This window comes from Hydra viridissima, unplaced genomic scaffold, assembly GCF_058129835.1.
Source record: "Hydra viridissima isolate aposymbiotic clone 2 unplaced genomic scaffold, HvirCarnegie_v1 scaffold_1, whole genome shotgun sequence".
NCBI classification, from domain to species: Eukaryota; Metazoa; Cnidaria; class Hydrozoa; order Anthoathecata; family Hydridae; genus Hydra; species Hydra viridissima.
Genome location: NW_028324300.1, coordinates 29,982,765 through 30,005,185, shown reverse-complemented (window position 1 = coordinate 30,005,185; position 22,421 = coordinate 29,982,765). Strand labels below are relative to the sequence as shown.

Below are 22,421 nucleotides of genomic sequence, written 5' to 3'. Positions count from 1 at the left end.
CTAAAGTTCTAATTAACTTTTATTACAAAAGTTAAAAAATAAAAAGTACTGAATAAAGAAGTTTTAAAGGAATATTTATGAATACTTTTATAGCATCAAAAACAACCTTACTATTATTTGAATGAGGAATTTTTTGATCCTTAATTTAGAGAAAAAGAAATCAGTTTAAGTCGTAAATAAGAACCAAAACGATCTAACCATTCCATTAAAGGTTATAGTAGTGCTAATAATTTAGACCAGAAGGGGTTTTGGAGTTGATGAAATGTTTATTTGCACTTTTAAAATTATCTTGGAGTTGAGCCTATATTTTTTCAATCTTAACCGTTTTTTTCTTGGATCAAAAAAATTTACAGGGGGATGGTTCAATTAAAATAATATAAGAAAGGTGAACCAGCAAATCTAAAGCTTTAAGCATGCGTTTTGGAAGTTTAAAGAAAAATTGATGTTATTTTTTGGAAAAAGAATTGGTTTTTATAATTTACATGCTTCACCCGTAATTTCATCCATTGTAATACTCAGAACTATTTATTCAGGCTAAAATTATGTTTAAACTTGCTTCAAGCATACGAGACAGTAACATTTTTACATCGTCACAAGGCGTCTAAAACGTTTCCCCAATAAAGAAAAAAAGTAAATTAACAAATATTTGGCTCAAGAGCTCAACGATTGAATACTTACAAATTGTTACAAAAAAAAAAAAAAAAAAAAAAAATTTGCTGATGTCAAGTAAAAACTGGAAAGGTTAAATAAAAAAATAATTTACCATCAGGAATGACGCTTAAATATATTGAATCCACATTTTTATAATAGACCCAATCAAACCCAGCTTCTATTGCAAGGAGCATAAGATCATTAAGCAAATCTTTGTTATTGTTCGATGCTTGAATCAGAAATGCTCGACCTAAAAGAATTAAAAATCAAACAAATATGCAAGAAACATTGTTTAGTAGCGCATTGAAATAAGCTGTAATAATATATTATTATCAGAAATGTTTTATATGTGCCCGCATTTGCCCAATAGTCTCCAATTGCAAATGGTCGACTCAATCTTCAGTTTAAAGCAAAGAAATAAAATATTTTAATCATTCAAGATCACATGGTCACAGGATAAATCAATTGTCTCTTACCCTCGTAATGTAATGATAATATGTCATTATTATCAACCACATCAGTCCACGCTTTGAGTACTTTTATCTTTACATCTTTGCTTAACCTCGACGAAACCAACCCTGCAAGTGTATCTAACTTTTGCTTTGCTCGTGATGTCATCAAGCGGAAATCATTGGCTTCAAACAAAATATTTGGGTCTGAATTTCTAACGAGCACTTTACGAAATCGAGGTGAGTTTCGTTTTATAACATCGCGTATAGCCCCACTTGTTAGACTTTCACTGACGCGCGCGTCGTTGGCTGACTTTCGAGGAAAAAAATCCCCATAGCGGAAAAAGTTTGGTCGACGTTCGCAATTGACCAAAAAACAAAAAGCAGCAATTAAAAGCAATCTAAAGCTTTTATTTAAATAACTCATTTAAGTATATTTATTTTTGGAAACTGACAATGCACGAGGTATCTTAACTGAAGCAGATTTTTTTCCCACTTGTATCGACAAATTCAAAAGTACAAAATAAATGCAAAACCATTACAACCTCATTTTAAGAAAATTTAAATCAAATCCACAATATAAACATTGCCCAAAAGATTGGCACAGAGTATATCAAATAGATTTAAAAAAACTTCGGTTTTTTCCATATTGTTTGTTGGATTAGCAAGGTTTGCCTTCGCTCTACAAATATTTGAAAATAAATTTAGGGTAGAAAAAAAACAGGATTGGTAAAATTTTATGGAAATTATTTTGAATATAAAACTTTAATTAAAAAAAATATTTGACTTGTATTAGAAAGCCTTATGCATTCTTTTCACATTTCATCACGAGGCAAGTCATAACTGGACCAAAGTTATGTCTTACAAGGTAAACAAGCAACACAAAACAAAAAAATAATAAACAAGACAACACGAGACAAAAGCATAAAATCTTTAACAAAATTTGAATAAATTCAACAGAAGAAGGTCAAAACGATCAAAGAGGATATGCTAAAAACGATCAAAAATTAGACACTCAAAAAGATCGAAGGTGAGATGCTCAAAAGAATCAAAAAAAAATTAAAACAATGAAAGAGAAAATGATCGAATTGTTTAAAAGAGAAGAGGAATGGTAACAGCTTTATAAAGTTGAATTTGAAGAATAAGGAGAGAAAAAAAATGAATAACGACGTTAATGATGCGAATGTTTTTAGAAAATACGCAGCATTCGTATATATGGCAATATCAAACAAATTTTTTGGAAGGCGCCATCATATGTTGTAATGTTCACGTGAAGTAATTTTTTACGTCAGCGAAAGAAACACTCCCTTTACACAACAACAAAAAAAAAAAACACAATATAAGGTACAAACTGTATATTTGATCAAGGTATCTAACTTTAACTCTATGTGAAGCTTTATGGGGATAAGTAATTTGCATAAAACTGCTCATTTGGAAATAAAAAGGACTTTAATTTAGAAGTAAAAAGTTTTGTGGATACTAGATGATTTTGTATGTATTAAATAGAATGATTTTTTGGGTATTTGATAAAATGATTTTGTGGGCATTTGATGTAATCATTTGTGTTTGTGAATATTTTTTATTCTTCATTAAGAAAACAACAATAGCTTCTTATCATTTTCTATAAAAATGACCAACAAGAGCCATTGCAGGTAATTTTAATAGTTGCGCGGTTCGGTATTAAACAATACAATTTTTTTTCAATGCAAAAAGTTTTAAAAAATGCAATTTTTCTGATTCCAGTCACAGATTGCAGTCCTTGAAAAATTTGGATAGTGGTTTAAAATTCTAATGTTAAATACTTGTTAAAAATCTAAATCTTCATATTCATATTATCACTTCATATTATCACTTCATATTGACAGGTAAAATTTAAAGTTACATTAAACTTCTAAAGATAGAAAATTAATCTTCAAAAAGTTTACTATTTTTAAGTTTTACATAATAAATTTAATGATAATAAGGTTTGAATGTCCAAAATCTTAAAAAAAACTCTCCGCGATTCACCTTTTTGCTTAGGACATTTCACAATATATTCTACATTATACATTGCAGCTTTCCATTCACAAAAGTTTGATTTATTCGTATTTCAACTTCTCTTTTTATCTTCACTATTAAAATTGAACTTTTATTTTAAACATCACTTGACAGGCTTGCAAATTTGACAGATTTTCAATGCAACCGTAGTTTTTTAGATTGCTGCCTTCCACTTAAGCGTCGACTGGGCCAACTTAAAAATCCTGTATTGCAAATTTAAAAGCTTTGAATGAATTAATATTTAGATTTTTATTTCTGATGCCTTTATTCAATGCGGCAAAAGCTTTCGACGATTTAGAAGCGGGCGAAAGTAAATGTGCTAACAAATGTTGTAAATTTTGATTTGGGATAAAGAGATAACGGATGATCACTAAAAATCCGCAAAGTTTAATTTAATTGTGCCTCTTTCTAAAATGACTATGTATAGCGTTCTATATATATTTATTAAGCTTAGAGTTTCTAGTTTTTAGAAAACACAAAAAGAATTTCTATTAAATATTAAAAAATGAACAAAAAAAAACGAGGAGAACACCAAGCACGTGTGTATGAGTTTTTATTTGGATTTTGAATCTGGCGATGCTATCAACGAATTTATATAATTTGAGCATTGTATTCAAATTAGACTCATCCTGTTTATAGAAGAGCACCATTATAGTGACAAATTTGTGTTTTTGCCAGATCTTGCATTCTCTCATTATGCGAAAAACGTATTGGACTATCTAAAGGCTGAAGAAATTGAAATTGTTCCAAAAAAAGATAATCCACCAAATTTACAAAAATGCAGGCTGATTAAAAATTTTTAGTTAATACTGAAAGCACTTGTGAACAAGAATAAGTAGAAGCAGAAACACTCTAACAACTAAAAGAAAGAATTAAGTATTGTTTGACCAAAATTGACCCTAATGTCATCCGAGAAACGGTAGGACGCACTAAGAGTTTAATTGGATTAAATAAATATTGAATTAAATAAATCAAACAATTTTCTATAAAATGCTTTTTTTACTTGTAAATGTAAAAAAAAATGTAAAAAAATAAGGAAATTATCTTTAAAAAAATCCTTTAAACTCTGTGCTGGTTTTTAGTGATCACCTGTTAAGAGGTTTAAAGCGTTTTCACCAATAAGAGAAAAATTCAATTGTTTAGTCAAAATTCCTCGGCATAAGCTTTAGCAATACTTAAGTTCTCTTTTCAATACTGCATCATTTTCAATATCGCCTCATTGAACGGAGAATGAGAGGAATTCGGGTCATATAAAAACATCTTCGCATTTCTTACAACCTGAATTTTATCTAGAATTTTCTTTTAAAATGTTTTCCTGTACACTTAATGATTGGAAAAAGTTTGTATTAACTATGAATATTACAATAAACACCAAAGTTCAGCCAGAAAATTCTATATTTAAATCAACTAAAGCTAAAAGAATGACCGAATAGAAATTCTTGAAGTTATGGCCTTATTTCAGAACCACAGAGCCACTACTCAGAAACATCTTAGGTGACGTGGATATTGGAAAAAAACACAGGAGAGCTGCCATTCTGTGTCCATGTCAAGCAAGTACTGCATAGCCATATTCTGTTTCAGGAAATTCTTTATCTACAGCTTCTGGCCAGATTCTTTCCAACTTGACTTTTCAATTACATTTTTGTATAAAGTTGAAAATATTACACATTTAAGCAACTGTATATCTGTAGTCTTCCCATCCTAATCTGTGCGGCGCATAAATTAGGAAGGGAAGGCTACAATTTTTACAGTAATTGGTTATAAATTAAGGAAATCGATGAATTGTTCAGTGATATTTTCGTGAAAGAGAACGAAAACGAAATTTTAATTTTCGAACTTAATAAAAATTGAATTGAAAATTATTACGGAACGAATATTTTTTCGTTCTATTTTGAAAAACAAATTAAATTTTTAGATATATAATTGTTATTATATAATTATTCAAATATTATTCAAATGTAATAATTATATAATTCGAATATAATTATTCAAACTGAATAAAAACTAAATCAAAAATTATTATTGAGCGAAAATATTTTCGTTCTATTTTTAGTTTTTAATTTTTTTAGACTTTTTTTAATCTGTGATCTGTTCACAAATGGACGAAGAAATCTGATGTCAACGTCATTGGAAATGCGATTTTTCTTAAAACTAAATTATCATATAGTCTAGAAAAGCAGATTATCTTATAATCACAATATCGTTTAATGTATGAATTATATGAGTACGACTAAAGTCAATACAACATTCATGAGTCAGTAATCTTAGTTAATACAATATTCGTTAGTTAATTGTATTAGTAGTCGTTTTTCTGCATAATGTTTTTAAGTTTCTATCTGTGTATAATATAATGTTAAACTTTGATAAACGTTTTCTCATTTTTGTGTTCGCCTATAGCACTGAGTAATACTTCTATTGATTATATATGCCTATATTATCTATATTATCTATATATTATCTATATATATTGTGTTACATTAAACTTAGATGAGATAAAAAATTTATTCGATAAACGAAAATTGAGCTGAATAAAAAACTAGAACTAAAATTATTTACTGAACTGTATAAAAACTAGAACTAAAATTTTTGTCTCCGAACAGAATAAAAACTAAAACTATAATTATTTTCTGAACGAAAATATCACTGGAATTGTTCATTTTTATATTAAAAAATCCTCGGTTTCTTTCAGGAGTTACAACGATTAAAAGTAAAATTACCAAAAATATTTCTTACTTACTCCCAGTGTTCATATCATCAGCACCATCATCAGCACTACCAGCGTCACCACCGCCCCTAGTTAATATGTAAGTTAATTTGTTTGTAGTATGCTGGAAAATATTTTTTTACTATCCAAAAATGAACTAGGAAGACCCAGTAGCACGTTGAGGAGTGGACAGTTCACGAGGCAATCGCTGGCGGACATTATGTAAATTCGAATTCGACATCCCAATATTATTAAAGTACAAATAAAATTGTTTTCGTAAAAAAAGTTTCATAAAAAAAATTTCAAAATATTGTAGGACTGTAATCAGCGAATTTTATTCGGTGATAAAAATTATCAGTGCTGATAACCAGCACATTTGCATCTTAACTTTTAGTAAAAATCAAGGTTCAAATGACATCTTACTAAAACGACCAATTTTTACTTATTTAAGTGTTAATAAAAAATACCAATTGGCTCATTCCTATTACAAATATAAAATTCATTTTATCAAACACGATCCCCCCCTCCCCCAACTACTTACAATAACCAGTTACTAATATCAGACTTACCGTTTTTATGAAACAGACCCCAGGCTCTTTCATTGATTTCCGTTTAACGCAGTCAGTCACACACTAAGTGTTCTTAAACGTAGAAGAAACGTTAATCGATTCTGCACAAAAAAAAAAAAAACACGACTTGGAAATTTTTTCCTAGATATTGAAATCCTTTATTAAACTAAGTTTTCTTAAAATTTTTCCTAAAGAAATTATCACTTTTCCTGTCCTCTTTTTCACATCTTCATCACTGATCTCAAAATAATTACTTGTCATTATTTTGAGTTCACTGATCTTAAACTGTTAAAGCAAATACAAATAGCAGTTCTGTTATCAAGAATCTTGTTTTCTCGTCTGCAGGTGGTTTCTACTCAAGATGGAATTTTAAAAAGCACGAAAAACAGCGGATTATTTTACGTTTTTTTTTTCTCTCAATTAATATTGCGTGAGCCTTCAATTTTCTCTGGACATCTGTCTTTTTACTAGTTCTAATTTTAAAGCTTATGCAATTTCTTCCCTGAGGCATTCACTGCTCGATCTTGACCAGTGTATGCAAATACAAGAATAAATGCTCAATCAAGATGCTCATATCAAATGCTCAATAACTTGCTTGGAGCTTCAATAATGAATAGAAAGAGTTTCAAATGCTCATTAACTTGCTTGGAACTTCAATAATGAAGAAAAAGAAAACAAACTTTTGCAAAACTGTCTTCAAGGTTTTAAAAAAAAGTAATCAACGCAAGTTAAAAAAATATGTTAAATAAATTCAGGCACCAAATATTTTAAGTAAATTGTAGTTATAAACTTAAATATTGTGGGGAGGGAAAAAAGTTAAAAACACCAAAAAGACGAGCACATAGACGTATAAATAAACGATAATACGATAAAACGTAATGAAGACAAGCTTACAAACTTTCTCAGACCGACGATCGATTAGTCAAGCTTACAGTTTAACGGAGAACCATTAACCAGACGACGACATTAAAGAATTTTTTCTTTAGTTTAAGAGAACAGCTACATTTAACAAATGGGACAATAACGAATAACTTTAGGCTTTTCCGATGTTGATGCTTGCATACTTGAAACAGTAATAAAAACCATGACAAAATTACAAAACTACCCAGCTAGCACACATACATTGGGCCAACGTTGGCACAACGTCGGAAGCGTTGCTTTATTTTATCACTTAAATAATAACGTCGAACCAAAGTCGGGCCAACGTCCGAATTTTTGCTTTTTTGAATTCGTTCAGTGTGTTACAGGTTTTAGTGTTAAATAAGTTTTCCGCCATTCTTAAAAAAATCCCGTTTTTAGTCAGCTGTTGGTTATGCAAAGAAGTTGTAAAGAAATTATTCTAAAACAAAGAGATTGAATCACGAGAAGAAGTGGTCGTTATAGAACTCGGAAAGGTTGAATCATGAGAAAATGTAGTCGTTAAAGAACTCAGAAAGGTTGAACCACGAGAAGAAGTGGTATTAAAAGAATCAAAAAAGATTGAATCACGCGAAGAAGTGGTTGTGAAAAGAAATCCCCTTTGTTAGAATCCAGTTTGTTAGAGAGATACAGGTACTTTATTTCCATTTTTGTGTTTATTTAACTTTAAACTAGTAGTTTACTAATTATGTAGCTACATAATTTGTAAATAAACTTTTTCTATATTACATTAGAGATAGTAGAATTTTTTAATTTTGTATCAAGAACTTGAGTACCCTGTTTATTATCATGGCCTGAAGCAAGTTTGTGCTGCTTCACCAAATTCTCCTCAGAGCAGCACTGATTGCAGGAGAATCTACAAAATTGTGCTATAAAGCTTCTATTAGGCTACCATATCATGCATTAAGACTACATTTTATGCTCTTATACTTGTATTTTATTCAAAAGATATATGTTTCTTAATGAAAATTGAATTGACGAATCAATATTTGGACTAATCAATATTGATAGTAAATTTCTTAATGTTCTAAAAAAACTTTAAGTAATTTACTGTTTATATATTTATGATAGGATGTAAAATTTGTAAAAGATATAAAATGCTAGAATGTAATAATAGTAATAATAATAAATTTTTTGCTCTACACATACAATGTGGTGAGTCTAACATCTGTAGATGTTAAACTTTTACAGCTTTGGAAAAGTGTTCATTTTATTTTTCATTTTTTCATTATTTTTATTTTCTTTTGTTTGTTTTTGAAACAACCAAACTTGTTTTTGAAGACATTCACATTATCAGAGTTGATTATCTCTCCTGTTTAATTATTCCAATTGTTAACTGTTAGGTTTGTGAAGACATTAAATCTTGTGGTAGAATGTGTGAACTGCTTTTGCATTTTCTGAGTATGACCTCTTTTTATTGCATATTTAATTATTTTAGGAGGATGATTCCATTTAACTTTATCCATATTTTTACTTATTTTATTAAATAAAATTGAATTAAATCACCTCTTGCTCTTCTTATTTTTAAAGTAGTCAAGTTAAATTTTTTTTTAAATTTTGTTTTTTTGTATTAATAATGGTTTATAATATTAGGCTACTAATATTATACAATATAATTTAACTGATACTAATAGTTTAGATGGCTGCTTCATATGCAAGTTGATAAGATATATAAGATATATAAGCAAGTTGATAAGATATATAAGAAATTTATGGTGAAAGTTATCAGAAAAGTAATGTGTCTACCTGCAGTATTTCTAATGATTGTGAAAATGTTTGTTATGATGACAATTCATATGAGATTGATATTGACAATGATGAAGATAATTTTCCTTTTCAAATTCTTAATAATTACTATGACGATGATCAGGATGAACGCTATTTCACATCAGACTCAAAAAAGTAAAGTGATCTGGATAGCAATCCTGATGAAAAAGGTATTATCGCATCTTTAGCTGAGTGGTGTGTTAATTTAAAATTTCTTTGTTTCATTATTTACTGAATGAAACTTTTGTTAAAATTTTTTTTTTCAGTTATGTCTAGTGAAGCATTTGTTTTGTAATTTGTCATTTGTTACCATATCCCTCTTTAACAGCTGTTAAAGAGGGATACGGTAATGTATTTTATATGCACTTGCAGCATTTTAATGGTGATTGGAATTCATATATTATTTGTATAAGAGAATTTTGAAGCATTTTACTTCTAGTTTTTGCAGTAAAATACTGATACTATTTTTCAATAATTTTTATTTAGATGTGGCATTAAAAAATGAAAGTGAAATATCAACAAATGTACTAATTATTTTTAAAAAAATATTTTGTCGCCATGTTTATGCAGGTAACACATCAAAAAAATTTTATGTTTTTATTTATAGAAATTTTATTTGTATATAGTGCTTATATCTTACATATGTTTGTTATTAGCTATTTTATTATTTAAATATAGATTTTGTATTTGATGTGTGTGTGTGTGCGTATGTGTGTGTACATACATACATACATACATACATACATACATACATACATACATACATACATACATACATACATACATACATACATACATACATACATACATACATACATATATGCAGTGGCATAGGAAGATCATAAATGTTGTGGGGTGGGGGACTAAAACAAAAGTTAAGGGGGGAAAATCAAAATTTAAACGAAAAAAAAAAAAGGATATTTTAATAATTTGAAGAGGTTACACCCCCTCTATTATTACAAAAACAAAGCAATAATAAATTATTAGAAATCACTTTTAAAGACTTTTCAAAAATCCAATTAGCGATTAGTCCTCCCCTCTCCCTCCAGATTTCTGAAAAGTCTTTATTGACGAAACTTTGTGTAAAAAAATTGAAACTGATAAGTGTTTGCTAATAATATATATAAATACAAAAATATATGAACACCTATAATTTTAGCAGTAGCTATGGCAATGCCTAAAGCTCATAAAACGAATGATGCAAGTTCAAAGATTTCTATCAAATTGTATAACGAGGAACATTCGAACGTTGTTGTAGTCTCAAGTGAAGTAAAGATGCAAGATTCGTAAGGATGCTTAGCAGTCGAGAAGAACGTTATTTTGTTTGAACATTTGTACAAATATTTTAACATAATTATGTTTATTACAACAAATATTGATTTTCTCTTAGTAATTGTTTAATTTAAGTTGGTTCATTAATCAATGTTTTATTTTCGTTCATCAGCGTCAAATTTTATTCAAACTTATTTGGACATTACATTTTATTCAACATTACAAAGAAGTAGTTACGCTTTACTTAAAGAAACAGTTACCCTTTAGTTGAAAAAAGTTACACTTTAGTCAAATAAATAGTTTTAATTTGATTGCAAAAACTTTGTTTTTGATTGAAAAGATAAGCACACCTTTTGAATCAAAATCAAAGTTTTTGCAAACAAGTAAAACTAATATTATTTGAATTATACGTTGGACCAACGTCAGAATGCGACGCTCGCCCAACGTCGATATCCGACGTTGGGCCAACGTTAACCCAACGGTTGCGACGTCGCGCCGACTATCAAATCCACGTTGGTTCGATGTCGGTTGCCGACCATCGGCCAACGAATTTTTCGACGTTGATCCAACGTTGGGCCAACGTCTATGTGCTATCTGGGTAGTGGACCAGTGAAAGGTTGCAAAACAGCTGATAAATATTGCATCAATTCATACAGGTTATTCATGAATATGAAGCAAAAGAAAGAGCAGATTGCAAAAAAACCTGGAAGAGTAAGAAGTTTCCTGCTATTGGTTTGTTTAAGCCTTTGCTTATGCAAACAAATTGTCAATTCATCAAAATATATACCAACATCAATGCAGTTGAGAAGATAAATGATGTTAAACTGCAACAAAAAACCTTTTTTTTCATCAGTTGGTTTTGACAAGGCTGTGTGTGTGTGTTTCCCTTGTCATAGTCAGGCTTTTACCACAGCAATCTTGGTTTCTAGTTAGGTAATGTTGGGTAATGTTGGGTAATGTTGGGTAATGTAGAGACAGTTATCAAGAATATAACTACGTCTAATTAGAATATACAGTCATTTTATTGACAATAAATGTATACTAAAAGAATTAATTAAAATTAGAAATGTTGTTGTTAAACAAATGATGATGATGCTGATGATGATGATACTGAAAAAGATGATGATGAAACCAAATTTGATGCAAATGAGGAAATTGAGGATGGTAATAATGGGGCTGATTGTGCCATTAATAATGATTTATCAAGGCAGATGCACTTATGATATAGTATATAAATTATATTCTTTGATTTAATTAAACTTTTTTTACATATACATGCAAGAGAATTTATTTTAATATTGGAAATCAAATCTTCAGGTAAAATAAGCTCTTTACATTTTGGACATGTTTCATTGAGTTGGTTGACCTTTATATTTTCCACAAGACAGAAAAAACAAAATCAGTGTTCACATTTTTTTAGAGTTGCTGGTTGTTTTGGTATTTTACCACATAAATTAAACTGGCAATGCTGTAAATGAGGATTGATTTCATTTTTTAGTTCTTTAATATCTATTTCTGAGTCATGTGCTGTCACTATGCTTTTTTTAATGGTAGCAATCATGGAAAATGATCACACTTTTTTACCAATACTAGGGCAACCAATAAGCTTTTTATTTTGTTTTAGTGATTTAGTAATAGTAACATTTAAACTTTTACTGAGTTTTTCTACCTGCTGACAACAATAGCATTCATCACAATGAGTTTTCCAGTTCATACTTAAAAGAAATGTTGTTGATTTCATTCTTTTGATCACATTGTTATGGTATCATAAAGTTTTTGACAAATTTTAGATGGGTGAAGATTCTCTAAATCTGACAACATGACATGGAATACCTTTTCAATTTTACTTTTTTAGTTTATTCAAAAAAAGGATACTTTTTTTTCCCAACTAAATATCCACAGACTCTGTAAATAAGATTCAAATTTTTGTAGTGGACTTTTATCTAAAAATGATAAAACCTTTTGGATAGTTCTTGTGAATAACCATCCAACTTGACTACATGCACTACATTTTGTTTATATTCATGAAGTAAATTAAGCTAATAAATCATTAAAAAACTGCATATAAGTGAAATATTTTATTCAAAATTATTAGAAACATTTAGTCAAATTTTTTACATAAGGACAATTTTTGTTTCACAAACGATATAAATAAAATGTTGTCAATTTAGGACAATGGTTAGATAAAAATTTTGAACAAGAAAAAAATTGAGTGCTAAGATTTTTTATAAGTAATAAAAAGTTAAAAGATTCATATAAGTTAAAGTAGAAAAGCTTTTAAGTTTTACCGCTCAAAAAAAATGTAAAAAGATTTCCAAATTTGTAAACAAATCAAAGAAAAAGTTTTTCTTAGGTAGATCCTCTTCAATCATAAAATAATATTCCCCTTTCATTTTACTTACTTCTTAATAAAATTAAGTTATCGAGACACTACTAACAGCCTAAAGGCTGGTTATCAACGTAGACGATTTAAAAAAACGTGATAAGTAATGAAAAATTGATCGCTAAGTGAAAATTCATTTCGGCCATTTTGAAAGTTTTTAAAGTTATAAATAAAGTTATAAATAGATAATTAATTTGCACTTTCTGATGACACCACCAGTCCCTAGAAACGCCTATTGAAAGAAACAATTTATGAGGTGGATGTATTATTAGATACATAACGAACAAGTACTAAGAATTAATGGCAGTGATTCCCTCTAATAAACAAAATTTAATGATTTGAAAAGATCATTAGAAAATTGATGTCTTTCCATCTTACCAGACAAAAGGTATTTTCTAAAAATTGACTATAGTGAATTAAAAAAGCAAATATTCATCGGATTAGCATAGCCATTCCACAAAACTTTTTTTTATAAACGAATTTCATTTTATTAGCTTCTATATTTACAATATCTCAATGTATTCTTATAAAGGGTTTGGCAATAAGTGGAAAACTAAGGCTTACTCATTCGATAATATACCTAAAGGAAAGAGTTCAGGTTCATGGGATAACTCTTAATCAATAAAGAATCGATTTCTTCTCAACAACCTGAAACAAAGCAAGTGTTGAAAGTGTGATCCATTGTCAGTAATGACATCTCACCATCAGTACTGCTAAAAAAGGGATTAACTGATCAGGATTTGGACTCATCTCAAAGTAATAACTTTTATTACTATTTTATATCTAATTAAGCACACACCACCATTTGTCTGACATAACAAGATAAGTTCAATACCCAGTTTCTTTTTCTACTTTCATACATTTAACTCAGGACACCACTTTCTTCAATAAATCTTTGAGATGTTTAAAACAAAATTTGAGTAGAACATTTGAATAATTCAAAATGTTTCTGACATCATTTAGTTAGTTGTTAAATCTTTGTTGGCTTACTACTTTTGGTTTAACAATTTAAGTTATACTAGTTGAAATCCATACTTTTAACTTAATAAAATAAATCCTTACATTTAAATAGTAAAGACACATTAGTTACTGTCAGCGCTGTAATAAAAAATTCTGAGTAAAAAGAACAAAAATGTTCAAGGTAAAAGTAGATTGTCTAGGAAAATACCTGTACTCAAACCAATCAGTCTAGAAAACTATACAGTACATATAACACCATTAAAGATATAAATCATACCTGTAACCCACACCTTGAAGAGTTCTATAGGATTTTAAAAAATACGCAGGACATTTATTTTAAGTAAATTTAATCTAAAGAGTCTTTACCAACTTTATAAAGAATTAAGCAGATTTCATACAGTTTGTGACGCAAAGAAGTTAATACAGTGTTTCTAGTTTAGTTCAATATGCCAGTAATGTTTTTAGAAAATTAAAAATTGGGGCACAGCAAGAGTAAGCCCCGTTGTGTTACCACCTTGCCAAATGAAGGCAGCACTAGACATAACTTTGCTTCGACAATAGAATCTTCCCTTCACTCATCGTTCACCATAAGGATCTTCACTCAAACGAGTTACAGGAAAATTCATTATCAATTATCGACAGTATTTCTACCGTTGGTCCGGGGACTTTTCCCAAAGAGTGCTGGAGCATCTTCGAAAGCCTGTCTTTGCTGTGCCCACGTTGATTTCTGTCGCGTGTTGTTTTTATATAAAAACTTGGCCAATCAGTAGCTAGAGTTAGTTTCCTTATTCAACATTTTAACTCATGTTCCTTATTCACGGATATTTGTTTTGAACTTGGTAAATCAGGTAAATAAAGATGGCCGCACCGAGATACGGTTCCAAAAAAAATGAGGTACTACATTTATATAGTTGATGCACTTACTTTACTTTTATCAAGTTTTAATTAAACGTTTAATGTGGAGTATAATTTTCAGTTTCGTCTTGACTTCTAGTAAAAGAAGAATAGATAAATGTTTTATAAAGAAAATTGTTTAATTAGGTTTGTTTAAGCTACTTTTTAAAGCTACTTTTTATTAGGCTAGTCCAACTCTTAGTAGTATTGTTCAAATCCATTGTTAAAAGAGCTTAAACTAAAATAATCATCTTATATGCTAAGTATTTTTCCTATAAATAAAATCTTTTGTTAAGCTTTATGATAATTATAATTATAATAATAATATTAAATGAAGTAAAAATAAATTTAAAAAAATAATTAAAAATGAAAAATAATAGTATGTTGTTATTATATATTTAAAGACCATTTAAAAAATTTTTTAAATTATTGTTCTTTTTTTACGTGACATAGAATTTATATTTTAGCTTGACAATTTTAAATCTTTAAACAAGAATGGATTAGTATCTAATAACAGAATAAAAATACTCAACTTTATTTTCTTTGATGGAGTAGAGAAAATCTAAAAATTTTTTTAAAATTCATTTTTTATTATTTCAATCTTTATTGCTTTGTTTGAAAGAATATTATTAAGCTAGTTTTTTTATTATTAGAACACTTGAAGTTATTTAAAACTCTGTATTTATTTTAAGGAGATAATAAATTTCCCCATATAAAGTTGCCTCGTATAGGTGAAGAATTCAAAGAAATTTTTTTAAATTGTAAAACAGTTAAAATTATTGCTTTCAATTCCAAAGTTATTTTTCCATCAAACTTAAATTTCATTATGAACTCAACTAATCTTATTCATAAATTTGTTTGTGCTGACTGTAACGCTAGCTATTACAGTCAGCACAAACAAATTTAATATTCCACAAGGCACTTAAGAAGAAAGTTTTTTACCACAAGGTACTATTGAAGAAAATTTTTTTTTAACCTTGTAAGTCAAATGAAATATTAATAATTAGAAACCTTTTTTAAAATTTTAAAATGAAATACCTGATAAAAAATTAAAAAAAAAAAACAACTTATACTAAATGAAAACTTATATTAAACTTATATTTATATTAAATGGATATAATCTTTCTATTTATTATTGTTTTAATTATTTAAAACATAGTTACTGATCATTAATAAGTTATATATTTATATTGAATTATTTATATAAATATAAAAATAATGTTGCTAGAAAGTTTTTATTAATTAATATAAATAATGTAGTTTTTTAAACAACTACAAGTTAGCATAGATGCCTTATTTTATGTAAAATTGTGCTGCAAACTTATATCAGTTTTCACTGAACTAAATTAACATTTAACCTTTTTTTTATTAACACACTTCATCTAGTTTTTAGTTAATAAATCTGGACTTGTCTATTTTCCCTTATAATATTTCAAAGCTCTAATGTTTTGAGGAAAGAGTTTTTGTGAATCAGTACATCTAAAATGGTGCATTTTGTGAATTTTATGCAAATAAGAGTTTTTTAACTTTTATATTTATTGAAAGGGTATGAGAAAAGAAAACATTTTCATAAATTTATAGATCAATTAACTATAAATGTTTTGTTTATTTGATGCTTCAATTGCTAATGATCTAAAATAAAAAATTTGTTAGGAATTTCAGGAAAGAATTTCAGGATAAAAAGTTTTGCAAAGTTTTAATCTTTTTTTTTTTTTCTTTTTTTTTGCTAATTGCTACAATTTGGATATTTTAACTGATTTTGACAAGATTTTACTGTTGAACTAGTTCTACAAATTTTGTGCAACATTTTAACATGTGTATGAAGCGTTGCAGAATTGACATTTGAAATGTAAATGATAATAATTTTGGCTTTAAATGAACTGTGTGGTGTAAAAGGATTTTTTGGCATTTAAAAACTGATGTAATTTTTTTTCTAGGTATTTTCAAAGAGAATTCCTGAGAACCCAAAATACAAGCATGTCAGAACTACACTTAATACAGGTTTTTGATTGGAAATCTTATTTTTTTCTGGTTAAATATTGCTTATTAATTGCTTAAATTAACTTCCATAATTTCATAAAAATTCTATCATTTGCTTATTATTGCTTTGTATTTTCAGGAGCAAGTATCAGTAATTACATGAAAAAAATTGAAGAAATACGTAAAAGTAAATGTTGAATTTTTATTTCTTAAAAACAAATAGCAAAGTTACTTTACCTCAGAATGTTTCTTTTAATTGCTTTTATTTACTTCCTTTTTCCTTTCAGATTATCGTTTCCGTAAAGATGAAATCTTTAAACGTATGAAAGTTTCAACTTTTGCTCAGTTGGTATGTTTTTCTCTTATTATATATGGCATGGGTTTAAAGATGTTTTCTTTAGTTTTTGTTAGTGTTAGATTTACTGCAGTTTTTTTTTTTTTTTTTTTTACCATATTCATAAAAAAGTAAAAAGTATTTTTAAATACTTTTAATCCTTTTAAATTTATGGTGTCTATATACTGTCTTGTTTATTTTTTACACATTTTTTTAAGTATTAACAATATATTTGAATCGTATTTGAAAATATTCTTGTTCAATAAGATCCTTCAAGTTGCAGAAGTTGTTAACTTAGAACTAGAGAGGCAAATGCTTGATAGCCAAGAAAATGAAGAGAATGGTAGGTAATGGAAAGTTCCAAAGATAAATTTCAATTGTTAGTAATTAAAACACAAATTTGTTATGTTTTTTTGAAATATGAAGCAGCCTTGTTCTTAACTCATACCATCAAAAACTAGTATAAAATAGTTTAGAAAATAATAAATATTATAAATGAAATATTATCATATAATAAAGTATTATTATTTTTTTTTTATTTATGTTTTTTTTTTACTTTTGCTAGATCCAGCTTTAATGGGAGGCAATGAAATGGTTGGTGAAAATGAAGATTTATCTATGGATACTCATCGATCAACTCTGCACAAGTAATTTTTTTACACAAACATTTAAAAATGATTCACCCTTTTTATTTGTTAAAAGTCAGTAGCGTTTTTAAATAGATGTAGCGCTTCTTATGCTGTAAAAAAATAACTTTTTTAAAATTGCTGCTCACATATATAATATCTTTAGAAAAGGTTCACAGAAAAAATTAGTTATTGCTAATAAGTGGAAATAAAATTCCAATATATTATGAGTCCTAATATATTTTGATTTAAAAATAAATAAAAAAGTTAAAAACACTTGTTTGTTTCTTTATTTGGATATTTTTGTTTGCCCTTTTTATGGATATCTGGTCTTAACTCTAAGCAAAAAATCTGATTTTATACCTCAGTAATTAAATACATTTAGATAAGCTTAACTATTTACTTAAGTTTCCTAAAATTATTAATTTGTAAATTTTATTTACTTTCTTTTAATTCACAGCTAAAAATATCTTTTTGATATCATTTTGCAGTGTTGTTCGAGGAATAGGTGAAGTTGAATTGCATGCAAAAAATTGCAGTGCTGTTCTCAATGCTATTTCTCCTGGAGAAAATATAAAGGAAAAAAATGTGGTCAAGTATGATCCAACAGCACCAGATCCTTCATGCTTGCCGTTTCTTCTTTTGGATATTCGAGATGAAGATTCATATAATGCATGTCATATTATAGGAGGTAAGCAATCTTTTTAAGTTTCTTAAGGATTTCTATATATTTTCTTAGCTACATAGCAAATAAATATTTATTAGATTTTTTAAAATCATTTTAATGTAGATAATGTAGATAATACCCTTAATTTCCACCCTGTTCCATCACTATAGTCATGCTAGTAATAAAACTTAAAAAAAAAAGGAACCTATTTGTGTTGAATGCTGTTATATAATTATTCTAAATTCTAAAAGAACATTGTTAAATCTTTAAGATGTCAATATTTAAATATTATTTTTGTTAAAAAATATTTACTTTTAGCTATTCAATTGAAAATATTGTAAAATATGTAATTATGAATGATAATTTGATTTTAGTTATTTCTTTTTTTAAGCATTAAACTACCCTTCAACTATGTTGACACGCTCAGTTAATTATCTAACAAAAGAATTATTTAACTTTGTATCTTCTCTAAAGCATTTTTTAATAATGCTAAATTGTTCATTTTTTTTATAAATATGCTAAATTATTTTAGTTTTTAAAGTTTTTTTTTTCTCTATTTTGATCTTCAATCTACTATTGATAATAGTTTTATGCAAGGTACTATGTTGATAATTTGAAATATGAAAAGGTAACATAATTGCAATATCTTACAATGTCTATGTTTCAAAATATTTTCTAAATCATCTTTGACATCTAACAGAAAAATAAACCAGGTAAGATTGTAATCATATATGATGATGATGAAAAAGTTGCTCCAAGTGTAGCCACAGTACTGGTACAAAGAGAGATGGATAATGTCATAATGCTTTCTGGTGGTAAGTTAAATTCTGCGTTGTTTGAATGTTTGAATATATTTAATGTTCCACTGCATTGTTTGAAATTACTAATTATATTTTTAATTAGGTATGAAAGTTCTTAATAAAAAGTTTCCTGGATGTTTTATGACTGGTACTCTCCCATCAACCTGTTTTTCTCCAACAACAGACCGAAAGGGAAAACCAAAACCATCACCCTGCCGTAAAGAAAATATTGGAGTGAATTGGTATACTTCTGAATGTATCCTTTTTGCTAATTTGTTTTTGTTATCTTTATAAAAGATTGTTTCCCTCTGCAACATTTTTTTTTTCTTTTAAGATAATTACTTTTTTATTCAATATATATTTTTGACATACAAATACATTGATGGAAGAGTTTAAAAGTGAAAGCTCTTGTTTAAAGTAACTTATGTAGGGAACAAAAAAAAAAAAAAAGAAAGATTTTTCAGATGATTTTATATTTTTCTAACATTGTTTTACTTTTTAACTTTGATTAGACTATTTCATCATTTAATATACCTTCTTACATCTGAGTCACTCATATCATTACCACCTTAGTAACTGATATTGTGTTCTGAGAAATTACATTTTTTTTTTGTGAAGTAAAATTACTTTGGAGTCAAAAGCTCAAAACAAGGCGATAGTGAAAAGTTTGTTGTTTTCTTTTTCTTTTTTTTTTTCTTTTGCGTTTTTAAATATTTAAATGTAAATTAGAAGTGCATTATAATAATTAATCTTTTTCAAAGATTTTCTTTAATATAAGTTAGTACTTGAGCAAATACAAGATAAGCTGGATGATGTCTTGATTGAAAACGAATCAAGTAGGGTGTTTTTTTTTATATGCCTATGATAATGTCTGTGAATATTTTCGGTTACCGGAGTTTTCATTTTGTTAAAATGTTTATATAAATAATTTTGATCAGGTCGTAATTCATCACGCACTACACTCTCCTCTTCAAGGTCAAACGATCGCAACGCTGCAGCAGGATTAAATACAAGTTCGGCGTCGAATGCTAGTAGGAATAATCAACCTCCGCCCAGTCAAAAATCCTGGAGATGATAGGAAAGAATATTGTGGTTCCTCGCTTCTTGAATGCAACTTTTTCGTTGGTATTGCACTTGTGATATTTCAAAGCTGCACGACAGATATATTTGTGTAGTACGTTTATTCCTCCATGAATCCTGCTTCTTCTCCACAATAACTCCATAGCATTAGAAAAATTGTTATAACCAAATACTTTAATACTTTTTTTTTTAAAAAAAAAAAAAAAGTGTTGTAACTTTTTAAATTACTCAAAACCCATTTAAATCATAATTTAATTATCGTTAAGTTAAAATGGTCAAATGATGCCTGTTTTTAGTTAATCTTAAAGAAAATGGTAACACATTCTAAATTTTTTTTTTTAAACATCTATCCAGTTTAGAACATTTTGTAGTAAAATCAAATGATCGATATCAATGTAAAAACATCGAATGTCGCTCGCACTTATTAAATATGATTTCCTTTTTAACTTAATTTTGTTTTGACAATCTTATTTCTCTTTGATTTGCATTTTTTATGAGCCGATTCGTTATGATGAAATTTTTTAGTTTCGATAGCTTTTATAATCATATCAATTGAATATAAAAAGATTTTTCCGGCTTCAGAGGTTTTTTTTTTTATCAATGTTTTTTTGTTCTCGATTAAAATTTAATAAATTTCAACTGTTGTTGTATATTAACACTGATCTGAATATTATTTATCATAGTCATTTCTCTTTGTACATAAAAATGTTATATAGCTAATAATATTTAATATAACTGATATATATCTGTAGTAATACTAACAGAATTCATACAAACATTTGCAGATTTTTAGTATATAAATATCGTTTTCGAATTGCCAATCAAACATGATCAGCTTTCCCAAATATGCTTGTTACAGTCACACGTGTAGTCAGTCACTTATGCCATGTTGCACTTTAGCATATGTCGTGCTCAAAGTATTTTTTAAAAGACTGGCATTTCGTCTATTTTTTCCCCCAACTCGTAAGAGTTTTTTAAACTTGCAGTAAATGTAAGTTACTTAATTTTTTTAGAGATTTCTCAGTCATATCAAAAGAGACCTAATTAAAAATCTCATACCAATACAACAGTTAATGATAATTAAAACAGTTAATTATCATTAACTCTATCATTGCACTAAGCCCAGATAATTTAAAAATCGTTTAAAAACAGTTGGCAACTTTTGACTTATTAGATAACTTTTGAGGATGATATTAAAATCATATCTCAATGGAAAAAAGACAAAAAAATGTTTAAAAGAGGAAGATGAAAGAAAGCTCATTGAGCTACAATTTGTGAAAATAATGGAGAAATTTTATTATGAAGAATATTTGAAAAAAAGCGAAGAAAAAAATTGAAAAGAAAATTGCAAAAACAAGTCAAATAACTCAAAATTTATCTTGCTTCAGCTTTTCTTGATTCAACCTCTCAATACTTTTAAGATATTTTTTACTAAATATAAAACTTTCAAAAATTGTTCCACTAAACGTTCTTTTACTACTATCTCTTTTTTTCCTCTCCTTCCATTCTTTTTAAATATACATTCTGAAGTAATTTAAAAGATTATTTTTAATAAATCTTTGAAATTACTTCACTGTGTTTGGTAAGAAGACCATCCTTTGTCCTATTGCCAATCTTTTTTTTTTGATGTATATATATATATATGGTTTTTTTTACTCAAAATTATACAAACTCAAGATTTTCTTCGGCAGCTATGGTTTTAGTTTAGAACTTCCTTAGATTTATGTTGTTATTTTTTTTTTTGCAAAAAATACTAAAATGACCTAATTTTGAGCAACACATTGTATTTATTAACAAGCCTTAAACTTACTTTTGATCTTTCACAACTTTTCAATCTTCTGCTGAGTACTTTTTAGTGGCTATTTTTAAGAAGTACGAATTTCCCGGACTTTTTCCTTTCCCGAGATAGCTGGAAATTTTAATATCGTTTCCATAATCTTCGAAAAATTTTATAAAAAGGGAATACATTTAAATCTAAAAGTTTTCCATGAAATATTTTCTGCATTTCTTTGGATATTAGTATTACTTAACTAGTTAAATTATTTATAAGTATCCTTTTTGCACTTTTTAAGTTATTTTTGTGACAGAAAGTAGTTTCTTAAAAAAACTATAGAATCTAGATAACAGTCTGTTAAACCAGTATAAATTTTGTAAAAAAAAAAGTCTAGCTGAACTAAATCTTTCATCCTCGATACTAGATAAACAAATTGTCAAAAGAGCATTTCCAAATTTGATCAGGTTTCGTTATTCTTCTCATTAAAAATCCATCTACAGCTGTAAAATAAGCCAACCGTTAATTTAATGATATTTTCGTTATCATAGTCTAAATT

General features: G+C 27.7%; 2 protein-coding genes, 1 long non-coding RNA gene and 1 other non-coding gene across 15 annotated transcripts in view; 2 read left to right on the top strand and 2 right to left on the bottom strand.

Annotated features, from left to right (window-relative positions):
• The window catches only part of LOC145192143 (protocadherin Fat 4-like), a 41,397-nt gene extending 34,688 nt beyond the window's left edge, over window positions 1-6,709 (bottom strand). Inside the window, exons 1-5 of the mRNA XM_090073485.1 lie at window positions 6,615-6,709; window positions 6,411-6,511; window positions 5,875-5,930; window positions 1,128-1,782; window positions 764-901 (exon numbers count right to left, since the gene is read on the bottom strand). Of these exons, the coding sequence (XP_089929611.1) occupies window positions 764-901; window positions 1,128-1,527 (538 nt within the window). The 5' untranslated portion in view covers window positions 1,528-1,782; window positions 5,875-5,930; window positions 6,411-6,511; window positions 6,615-6,709. The remainder of the gene's footprint in view (window positions 1-763; window positions 902-1,127; window positions 1,783-5,874; window positions 5,931-6,410; window positions 6,512-6,614) is intronic.
• The window catches only part of LOC149894420 (uncharacterized), a 54,884-nt gene continuing 34,543 nt past the window's right edge, over window positions 2,081-22,421 (top strand). Inside the window, exons 1-6 of one of the 11 annotated variants that reach the window (XR_016447785.1) lie at window positions 2,386-2,444; window positions 7,710-7,961; window positions 8,672-8,729; window positions 8,968-9,265; window positions 9,582-9,665; window positions 10,255-10,468. This is a non-coding gene — a long non-coding RNA (uncharacterized LOC149894420). Of the gene's footprint in view, window positions 2,212-2,293; window positions 2,445-2,485; window positions 2,592-2,664; window positions 2,753-7,709; window positions 7,962-8,671; window positions 9,266-9,581; window positions 9,666-10,254; window positions 10,469-22,421 lie in introns of those variants that run through there. The other 10 variants (XR_016447777.1, XR_016447770.1, XR_016447791.1 and 7 more) reach the window with 10 other exon arrangements.
• LOC149894422 (RNase MRP) lies at window positions 14,191-14,427 on the bottom strand. The gene has a single exon (XR_016449410.1).
• Window positions 14,524-20,892, top strand: LOC145192450 (centrosomal protein of 41 kDa B-like). Of its 2 annotated transcripts, none has more exons than XM_090101314.1 (12): window positions 14,524-14,604; window positions 16,542-16,605; window positions 16,724-16,771; window positions 16,872-16,933; window positions 17,186-17,261; window positions 17,484-17,565; window positions 18,036-18,235; window positions 18,603-18,670; window positions 18,912-19,026; window positions 19,115-19,267; window positions 19,794-19,847; window positions 19,987-20,892. In XM_090101314.1, the coding sequence occupies exons 1-12, from the start codon at window positions 14,569-14,571 to the stop codon at window positions 20,016-20,018; spliced, it is 990 nt and encodes a 329-aa protein (XP_089957440.1). In that variant the 5' UTR covers window positions 14,524-14,568; the 3' UTR covers window positions 20,019-20,892. The 2 variants fall into 2 exon arrangements, with proteins under 2 accessions (XP_089957440.1, XP_089957434.1); XM_090101308.1 differs by having other exon boundaries at window positions 19,950-20,892.